This window comes from Octopus sinensis, linkage group LG8, assembly GCF_006345805.1.
Source record: "Octopus sinensis linkage group LG8, ASM634580v1, whole genome shotgun sequence".
In the NCBI taxonomy this organism is placed as follows: domain Eukaryota; kingdom Metazoa; phylum Mollusca; class Cephalopoda; order Octopoda; family Octopodidae; genus Octopus; species Octopus sinensis.
In genome coordinates, this window is record NC_043004.1 from 37,875,160 (window position 1) to 37,886,530 (window position 11,371).

The following is an 11,371-nucleotide window of genomic DNA, read 5'->3' on the forward strand; positions in this document are numbered from 1 at the left end:
AGCCTGGGTTTCAGAGGACCACAGCTCTTCAATATCCTCCCGAAGGACTTGAGAGACCTGCATGGGATGGACGTAGGTGTCTTCAAAATAAAGCTGAACCTCTTACTGTCAAGTGTCACAGATGAGCCAACTTCTCGGCAGGAGGTGCAGAAGAGGGCAGCGGCATCAAACTCCCTCATGCACCAAATATCAATTCCTAAAAAGCATTCGTGAAGTAAAATTATGTAGCAACACCAAATGGCGGTGCCCCAGCATGGCCACAGCTCATGAGCTGAAACTAGATAAAATCAAATCAAATCAAATCAAATCATATGCTCTACGTATTTTCTATTAAGAGACATGTTCCGTCATGAAATAAATTTTATAGCTTGTTTGTGCTACCATACTTCACATGTTCTTGCATGGCCACCGTATCAACAAAGTAGAGAGGAATCATGCCTGGCTATCAATTGTTCTTAATTATGAGATCGGCATTAAATAGAGTGAGTATTCTATTTATGTTAGATTGTTTCATTGAGTATCTAGCTATAGTCAGAGATGATGATGTTATCTTTTAGTTTACTAATATTTCTCATAATCAACTCACATCCCCTATTTAATCGTTAAGCCCTTCAACAATATCCACCTCTGTGCTTTCTGGCCTTTTAAGGTTGGCAATATTCTTCTCTTTCGTTAAAATGTTACTAGTCAATGATAAAGTCACGCTTGACCTGCTAGAAATGTGAGTCACTAACATCAAAAGTTAAACTAAATCTAAACAGCCAAATATATATTACAAGGTGTAATGATGTATAGCTGTTAAGAGTCGAGTAACGTAACCCTTTATCTGTCCAAAGAATTTTCGTCAGTTTGTCCTACGTCTGTGCTTGTTTCCAGACTTTTAAGACAACCCCTGTTTCATATGTTTTCTCTTTCGTTAAAATGTGACTAGTCAATGATAAAGTCACGCTTGTCCTCCTAGAAATGTAAGTCACTAACATCAAAAGTTAAACTAAATCTAAACAGCCAAATATATATTACAAGGTGTAATGATGTATAGCTGTTAAGAGAGTCGAGTAACGTAACCCTTTATCTGTCCAAAGAATTTTCGTAAGTTTGTCCTACGACTGTGCTTGTTTCCAGACTTTTAAGATAACCCCTGTTTCATATGTTATGCGTAAAATAAAGCCTTTCTTTTATAAATCCCAAATTACTCTGGTTGAAGAAAATTAGGAATGTGTATAGTATATGATGCCTGGACGCCAGAGAAATACGTCCTGTTCATCACATGTAAAACAGAACAGACGAAGTGTTTACTTTTCGACACATTTACTTATTCGTTTGTTAATTAAGGAAAGCTAAATTATTTTTCTACACTCCACGGTGTTGCTAGTTTCATTTTTGATTACGGTTTTGACCTAAGTTTAGCAAGATTAGATCGACTGCCCCTTAAAATGTAAGGCTAGCGGTGCATCCAAAAGCTGCAAACCTTGGAGAGATTGAAAAACCAGGCATGGTTGATCATTTCAGATGGGGGAGGAAAGACGCCTATCTTTGTGAAGCAAAATCAAGATCGTAGAGAAGGAACAACACTGAGCTATATGACCTGTGAAAGCATCTTCTTATACGTTGAGCTTTTCATTACCGACTCATTGGGCTTAGCATAACGATGAACATGAAGTTGGAGTTTTTAAATAAGAAAAAAGAACATTTAACTTGCCACCGGTTTAAAAAAAAAAATTTAAGTTGTTAATTTTCATTACTTAATTGTGATACGAGACAATCGGATAATGAATATAAATGTTAAATGTCTCACGGTTTGTGGACGTGAGTCCAATCCATGGATCTTTCAAACAATTTATACTCAGGTTTAGGTAACATCCTAATCATCATCATCATCATCATTTAACGTCCGTTTTCCATGCTAGCATGGGTTGGACGGTTCGACTGAGGTCTGGGAAGCCAGGAGGCTGCACCAGGCTCCAGTCTGATCCGGCAGTGTTTCTACAGCTGGATGCCCTTCCTAACGGCAACCACTCCGAGAGTGGGTGCTTTTTACATGCCACTGGCACAGGGGCCAGAGGAGGCTGGCAACGTCCACGATTGGTTGGTGCTTTTTTACGTGCCACCAACACGGATGCCAGTCAAGCTGGCATTGGCCACGTCCGGATGGTATTTTTTACGTGCCACCGGCACGGGTGTCACAACTACAATTTCCATTTGATTTTTATTTTGATGTTGATATACTTGACTCAATAGGTCTCCTCAAGCACAGCAGGTCGCCCTTCGATCCAAGGTAAGCACAGCAGGCTGTCCTGTGAGCCATGAACTCACTTCATTTGTCAGGTCTTCGCAGTCACAGCATATCTCCAGAGGACTCGGTCTTTCGTCATTGCCTCTGTGAGACCCAACGTTCGAAGGTCGTGCTTGACCACCTCATACCATGTCTTCTTGGGTCTACTTTGGGAGTAGCACTTCTTCACACATCTCTCCTCATCCATCCGTAGTACATGACCATATCCTTAAGTAGGAGAATAATAGAGTAAGCCTTATATGGACAAGATTGGATACAGTTCACCCTTATCATCATCATAATCATTTTAACATCCACTTTTCCATGCTTGCATAGGTTGGACAGAATTTGGCAGGATGGGGGCGGTGGCAGATTTTCTATGTCTTGATACTCTTTCTGTTGCCAACCCTCACCTCTTTCTTATCAAAGTATACCTGAGTATACAATTGTTTGAAAGATCCGTGGATTGGAATGATGTCCACAGACTGTGTGACATTTAACCTTTATATACATTATTTGATTGTCTTGCATCATAATCAGGTAATGGAAATAAATACTTTAGGTTTTGTTTTAAATACTGGTTGAAGGACATGGACACACACTCACACACACTATATATATATATATATATATATATATATATATATATAGATATAGTCAACCTCGGCGGAATTTGAACTCAGAACGTAGCGGCAGACGAAATAGCGCTAAGCATTTTGCCTGGCATGCTAACATTTCTGCCAGCCCACCGTCTGTCTCATTCAGTTTCTGTCTACCAGATCCACTTATTAAATTTAGGTTAACCTGGGGTGATAGTAGAAGGCACTTGCCCAAGGTTCCACACGGTGGGCTTGAATCCAGAGCCATGTGGTTAGGAAGCCAACTTGTTAACCACACTACCATTCCTCTACATATTCGCTGTAGATTTATAAAGGATTCTGATCAGAATTCCGAGGACATTATGATAGGCTTGCAGAAGGCCAGAAGGTACAATGGTTGAAATTTTGTGACTGTGACAACCAAGACAAGGACACTTGTACCAATGTATCAGTATGTTACATGCTGCAAATATACTTTTTGAATTAAACATTGTGTGGTTGTTATTTAGAATTTATTCAGGCTAATATATGATAGTGTGGAGGCACAATGGCCCAGTGATTAGGGCAGCAGACTTGCGGTCGGAGGATTGCAGTTTCGATTCCCAGACCGGGTGTTGTGTGTGTTTATTGAGTGAAAACACCTAAAAGCTCCATGAGGCTCCGACAGAGGGTGGTGGCAACCCCTGTTGTACTCTTTCGCCCCAACTTTCTCTCACTCTTTCTTCCTGTTTCTTGAGTAACGCTGTGATGGACTGGCGTCCCGTCCAGCTGGGGGGAACACTTATGCCATAGAAACCGAGAAACCAGGCCCATGAACCTGGCTAGGCTTGAAAAAGGCACATAAATAAATGAAATAATGTATGATAGTATAACTAAACAAGATAGCTGATCAATTTTTAATATCAATTTATGAGTTAAAGTGGCAAACTAGCAGAATCATTAGCAAGCCAAATGTTGTCCATCCTTATGTCCTGAGTTCAAATTCTGCTAAAGTCAGCGTTGCTTTTCACCCTTTCGGGGTTAATAAAATTAATGCCAATTGAGTTCTGGGATCAATGTAATTGACTTATCCCCATCTCAGAAATTGCTGGCCTTGTGCCACAATTGGAAACCAATATTAATCTGTCAGTTTGAGAAATTGAAGATAAGTTGTTTTGTCCCTGGAAAATTTTGAAACGTATGTGTAAATGGATCAAGTTACCCCCATGGATGTTTTAAAGAATTCTTATGGATATAAAGAATTCTGAGACCACGAGACAAGTATTATGACATAGTGTTCTGAGAACATTATGAAGAAGGTCAGAAAGTGCAATGGTTGAAATGATGTGACTAGCATCCAAGGAGAAAACAGCTGACTTTGACATAAATGAAAATTTCTTGTGTTTTGGGCTCTAAAAAAGAATTATGTATAAATTTTCATCTCCACCTCAAAAAATTAGAGTTAATGAAGGAGCCTCTACCTTCTAGAAATAGAAGCCACCTCTCCCTTAATTCACACTCTACATCTGTAAAAATTCAACAATGACAACTAAAAAGGGAAGGACAAATTGTTTATTGAAGTCCTAAAGACAGGAGGGCCATGGTTTGAAAGTCTTTGACTATAAATCTGCTAAACCATGGCTGTCCGAGAGCTTAACAATATTTAATAGACTGCATCATTTTATTAAGTTTCTGGCTTTGTGCTTAATACATTTGGAAATGTCTTGCAGTATTTCTTTTGGCTTCTTACATTCTGAGTTCAAATCCTCCTCTAGGCAACTTTTCATCCTTTTGGGGTTGATGTAGTAAAGTGTTAATCAAGAACTCAAGTTGGTTGTTGTAATCAACTAGCTCATGATAATGAGAATTTTTTGTTCTACTAGCTGGGTCTAGAAGACGAGGCTGTGCTTGTGGTTTTTGCAGAGCCTATTTGAACTGATAAGATTGATGTTGTTGATGTGTCTCTTGAACCGTTCTAGTTGAATGCCTTAGGAAGAGGTATGGACGATGGGAAGTCAAGGCCAGGCAATAAGGACAAAATTACTGGCCTTCTACTGAAATTAGAAACTGTGGCACTGGGTTAACTTTGCTTTCATGCTCCCAGAGTCAGTAAATTATCAGTTAAATGTTGGTAGGTATATTAAGCTATATCCTTTCCCTGCGTTGTAACATTGGGACCTTGGTGCTTCTGTTAGAAATCGTGTCTTTTGGAATTGGATGAGTAGCAGACAAGAGAGCTCAAACTGATGAAATGATTGCTTATATAAGATCTTTTCGGTTTGAACGGCAGTTTTTAACATAATTTCTGGGTAACTAAAAAATTTTAAACTTCGTATACTGGTAGAATGTGTTTATAAAACATCTTTTTCTCTTGGCTTTATTGAGAAAATTCCATAGTTTGTAAGATATTTGTTGTTTTTTTTCTTCAATTTCTGCAATTTCAACCAATCAATGACGTCCATTGAGGTAAAAAAACATTCTGTGCCGTATGAATATGTCCCTCGTTTAAGAAACAGATTGGGTTTATTTACATTCGTGAAGAAAAAAAGATACCCTTCCCCCCACCTCTAACCCTAATCCTAACTAACCCTAAAACAGATTGAAATGCAATAGATCGATACTAGGGTCATAATTATGGGTGACAATTTCATATGACACCGCTAGAAAAAACTGCTGTTCAAACCGAAAAGATCCCTTATATATTCTTTTTTCTTTACTTTACAGTCACAACTCCATTCTACCGTACGAAGGAGTTGTGAAGCCATAATGGAAAGGAAAGGAATCGTCAGATCACTGGAGAACATGGGACAGCAACAACTTCCATATATAATGAGGAAACATCAACAAATTCACCATGAAGGAAGGTAATATTGGTGTTTATTAAAACTCACAAATAATATGAATCAAATTTTACTTCTTTATTCTCTCATTAACCCTTTAGCATTTGAACTGACCATATCTGGCCTAAGTATTCTACCTATTTTATCTTCATACTGGTCAGATCTGGCCTTTTACACCTACCCTACAGTGTCATTTTAAAAATAAACAATCACATCATCAAAATCTCAAAGGTATGAGATAATGCATGATTAATTCAAAACGACATGAATACTTAAGCATTGCATTTGACAAAGTAATCTGAATGCTAAAGGGTTAATGCTAATTGGAGAAGAGGAACAGCACACATGATCTATATATGCCCCATAAACCGATGAGGTAAGTGTGGTTTGCACTTGTAGAAAATTGTGTATTTAAGGAGGGGATTCCAGATGTTTGTGGCTTTGCAGAAGAATGGAAGGGGTAAAAAATGTACAGTGGAGGTCTATGAAGTGAGAAGAAATAGCATGTTTCTGAAGCAGTTGTTACATGTAGTGTGTTATAAAATATCAGCCAGAAGACCTTTAATGAAATGCAGTCTAAAATTAATGTGCTGTCCTACAAATTTGGGTAGTCTTTCAACATTGGAGAGTGTACTGCAAAAGTGTATCCTCAATGAATATAGTGATTAGGTCTGTTCTTTACTGTTCCTAATGCCAGCCACATTACAGAATGTACTGAGTGTAATTAAAGAGATAGAGACAAATAAGGCAGGAATTCTTGAATGGAGATGGTATGAATCCATTTACCCCTGACATTTACCTATTTTTGTAGTGGTAGGAAAGGTGGAGAGAAAGGAGACAGCTTATCTGTTGGCCAGAAGTTGGATGTGTCTGTGAATAACTGTGCTGATTGTTTGCATGATTCTTCTCTTGATACAGTCTAGGTTCACATGTCTGAATTGAAAAACACTTTGAGAAGTTTCCGTTTGTGGAAGCGGCACATGTTTGGATGCAATGTCCGAGTTGCATTTATTTGATAGTTTCTGATACCTAGGTGACCAAGTTAGTAGCTGGGGGTGGATGATCAGAGAGTGTTACCACTAGAATAAGAATAGCCTGGGCAAAGTTTAGGAAGCTTCTTCCCCTACTGGCGACAAAGGGTCTCTCGCTCAGAGTGAAAGGTAGATTGTATGACGCATCTGTGCGAACTGCCATGCTTCACGGTATTGAAACATGGGCTGTGACTGCAGAGGATATGCGTAGGCTCAAAAGAAATGAAGCTAGCATGATCCGCTGGATGTGTAATGTCAGTGTCCATGCACTGGTGCAGCCTCCTGGCTTCCCAGACCCTGGTCGAACTGTCCAACCCATGTTAGCATGGAAAACGGACGTTAAATGATGATGTTGATGAAATGAAAAATGTTAAAGCAGTGTGAGGAATGGTATCATCTACAGTGAGATATGGTTGGAAATAACAGCTTACTCTTCATTAATTGATAGAAGGAAGTGTATGAGATATAACTAAAAGGAAGCATATGAGATATAACTAAAAGGAAGTGTATGAGATATAACTAAAATTCAGGGTATACTAGAGTCGGTAAAATGTGGGTTACATAGAATTTTGTCAGCGTCTGCCTCTTTGGATTCATGTAATAGGATATTTACAATGAAAGAGATAGAAATGGCTGAAAGCCTTAACCCTTTTGTTACCGTATTTCTGTTGAGATGCTCTGTGTTTCTTTTAATTACTTTAGATATAACAAAGAATTTAGTAAAATAACTTAGTTATCATTAAACTAGTGTTAGGAATATAAATTGTGACTAAGGTTTGGTGGTTTATTCTAATGCAAAACTTATGAAAACAAGACATTTGTACTACAGAGCCAGAGCCGGTTTTGGCCGGGTTGGTAACAAAAGGGTTAAGCTTTGATTTTCATTCTTTTTTAATTGATGTCACGCTGAAGATCACACAAATATTGTGCATGCAAACTTAAAAATTGTCAGTGTACTCCATGTGGCAAGCTAATTCATAACAGATACAGAAAACTATTGCTTACATTGTTTTATCAATCATTTTTGCACATAAAATATTATGAGTGATGCATTTTTCAAGATGCACAAGTATTAGTGTGGGTTGTCTAAAGCCTTAAATTGTCATTTCAAAAGCCTGCACCTCACTGCTGGTGCCATCTAAAAAGAAACTCCATCCACTCAGAGAAGTGGTTGGTGTTAGGAATAGCATTCAACTTTAAAAAAAAAACCTGCCAAAACAGACACAGTAGCCTGGTGCAGTCTTCTGCCTAGCCTCCTCCTGTCAAACTGTCCGACCCATGACAGCATGGCAAGCGGACGTTAAATGATGAAGATGACTGAGAAGTCCATTGTGGGGAGCCATTTGAGGACTGCTGCCATAAGCAGACATTTTAGCTAGATTCCCATATGCTTTCTCTTATAGGCACAAGGCCTGAAATTTTCTGAGGAGGGATGAGTCAATTACATTGACGCCAGTGATCAACTATTTTATTGACCTAAAAGGATCGAAGGCAAAGTGGACTTCAGCAGCATTTGAACTCCGAACATAAGGATGTTTCTTTGCTCGGATAAGTTGTATGATTTATTGTTCAGTACAGAAAAATACTGTATTGCACATCTGTGTAAGTTCTAAGGTTGAAAGAGAAAATGTAAAAATAGTGACTATAGCCAACACAGAAGTCTTGTTAGATGTGGCAGCGAAATTGTCTTCAGCTTACACTCTTTATTCACCATATAAATTTAGTCTCTTTCTCTCTCTCTTTGTGTGTGTAAAAGTGGCTGTGTGGTAAGTAGCTTGCTTACGAGCCACATGGTTCCGGGTTCAGTCCCACTATGTGGCACCTTGGGCAAGTGCCTTCTACTATAGAATTGGGCCAACCAAAGCCCTTGTGAGTGGATTTGGTAGACGGAAACTGAAAGAAGCACGTCGTATATATGTATATATATGTATATATATGTATGTGTGTGTTTGTGTGTCTGTGTTTGCCCCCCAACATCGCCTGCCAACATCGCCTGACAACCGATGCTGGTGAGTTTACGTCCCCGTTACTTAGCGGTTCGGCAAAAGAGACCGATAGAATAAGTACTAGGTTTACAAAGAATAAGTCCTGGGGTTGATTTGCTCGACTAAAGGCGGTGCTCCAGCATGGCCGCAGTCAAATGACAGAAACAAGTAAAAGAGTAAGAGAGAGATGAAAAAGAAAGGTCATTTCTGAAACACAAATCAACATTAAGGTAAAAAAAAAAGATACTCTATCAAGGGAGGTAATTCACCAACAAGTCAGGATTTGTTTACCTGGTTTTGAAGACCTGAAAATTATAGTAGTAATATTATAACTAGTGAATTCACTGTGAGCGTGTAATATGTTGCTTTAGTCTATTTTCATTTGCTCATCAAACCCGCTTTAACGTATTCTATAGTTTAGCAACATCAGACTCTAGATACTGTTTTTAAGCGAAATATAAGTCGCTCTAGCTTTAAAGGGACACAACTCGGTGTTAAATACTCGGATAGTATTGTTCAACCCAGCTATTCTTTTCCACTTTAGGCACAAGGCCCGAAATTTTGGGGGAGGGGGCCAGTCGATTAGATCGACTCCAGTACGCAACTGGTTCTTAATTTATCGACCCCGAAAGGATGAAAGGCAAAGTCAAGTTCTGCGGAATTTGAACTTAGAATGTAAAGACAGACGAAATGCCTATTTCTTTACTACCCGCAAGGGGCTAAACACAGAGAGGACAAACAAGGACAGACGAACGGATTAAGTCGATTATATCGACCCCAGTGCGTAACTGGTACTTAATTTATCGATCCCCGAAAGGATGGAAGGCAAAGTCGACCACGGCGGAATTTGAACTCAGAGCGTAACGGCAGACGAAATACCGCTAAGCATTTCGCCTGGCGGAAAGACTTCCACCCGTTCTCCAGAAGGCTGACATTCTGGGAAGTTAAGGCCTGACATAATAATGACAAGTGCCTTCATCGTCGTCGTCATCATTATCATCATCATCATCATCTTCACCATCATCATCATCATCATCATCATTTATTGTCTGGCAAAGTGTTCCATGCTGGCATGGGTTGGATGGTTTGACAGGATCCGGCTAGTTTGAGGGCTTTGATGATCTCTAATGTTTGCTTTGCTGCAGATGGATGCCGTTTCTTAACGCCAGCCACTCTACAGAAGGTAGTGAGGTGATGAAAGGAAAAGAGACAAAATGGGCAGGAATTATTTGCGTGGAGATGGTATGAGTCCACTTACTTCCAACAAGCTGAGCATATTTTTGTAAAGGTAGAAAAGATGAAGAAAAGCGACTGCTTATCTGTGAGTCAGATGTTGGCTGTGTCTGTGAATAACTGTGCTGATCGTTTGTATGACCCTTTTCTTGATGCAAACTGGGATGTCTTCTGTGTAGCAGCAGCAGTAGCAGCATTGTCCCAAATGTGAGGGCAGTACTCTACTTCATCTGAGTTTTGTAAATTATCAATAATTACTGGTGATGAGTGAAATATTTTCTGGCCCAAAAGAGCAAGGCTAGTTTTGGGATATGATGTTAGCTGTGTGAAGACATACTTTTGCCAGGGATAGATCCTAAGTAATAGTGGGGCCCAACAATTGTAACTTTTATGCTCCTTGCTGTTGAAAGCGAACAAGATTGAAAATATTTTTATGCTTTTGAGTTCACCTGTCCAAGGTGCTATGCTGTGGGACTGAACCAGAAATCATGTGGTTAGGAAGCAGACTAAGCCAAACAGCCACAAACTCATAAAATCACTATCTCTGTTTACTTTTTGTATTGTTTGGTAACTTAGATTAAAGAATTCTTTGTGTTCTTGTATGTATATGTTACTTTTCTTCTTTCCAGGTATTTCTTGATTAATTTTGACAGTCCAACAGACAAAATTGTTGACTTAAGTGAGTATCTACAACGTGATGTTGATATCGTGAGGCCAGGAATAATTCTCAAAAAAGAGGAACATTTACGCCCTTGTGAATATGGCCCATGTGTGTTTGGAGAACTGCCCAATCCTGATCATGAAAAGCGAGTTTGGCGAACAAGAGTTTTGAAACGTTTGAAGATATCTCGAAAGAGGAATGACCCACCTGCAGCATTAAACTGAAATTAAGAAACTGCTTTTTTTTTCTTTTTTGTATTGTGGATTCTATGAGTCCTTCATGCTGTTTTGTAAATAGTGCTGCAAGATACCTGATTCTATACAACTATACATAGCTTTGAAGGAATTCTTATTTATTAGAGATGAGTATCTGTACATATTTGGATACATCTCTGTACATTTTTGTGTACCAGAGATAACTAAATGAACTGGTTTCAAGACATTTACCTTCACCAACCAGTTTTAACAGAAAAGAAATAAAATTGTTGGTTTTTTATTAATGATTATTTGCATTTATTTATTATGTAACTGTTTTGCATTTGGCATTTTATGTAAATTTTTTTATCCTTAACCCTTTAAATATTTTAAACCAGCCATATCTGGCCCAAATATTCTACCTGTTTTACATTTAAACTAGGCAGATCTGGTATTTCACACATACCCTATAATGTCATTCTTAAAATAAGCAATCACATCATTGAAATCTTGAAGCTGTGAAATAATGCATGATTAACTTCAAATAATGTGAATAAATAAGCGTCGCATTTGACAG

At 38.7% G+C, this 11,371-nt stretch overlaps 1 protein-coding gene across 1 annotated transcript; it reads left to right on the plus strand.

The window, feature by feature from the left end:
- Positions 1–345: 345 nt before the first annotated feature.
- On the plus strand, positions 346–11,100 carry LOC115215134 (28S ribosomal protein S6, mitochondrial). Its single transcript, XM_029784306.2, has 3 exons — positions 346–482; positions 5,575–5,714; positions 10,569–11,100. Exons 1-3 carry the CDS (start codon positions 435–437, stop codon positions 10,822–10,824), a joined length of 444 nt encoding a protein of 147 aa, XP_029640166.1. The 5' UTR covers positions 346–434; the 3' UTR covers positions 10,825–11,100.
- The last annotated feature ends 271 nt before the right edge of the window (positions 11,101–11,371 follow it).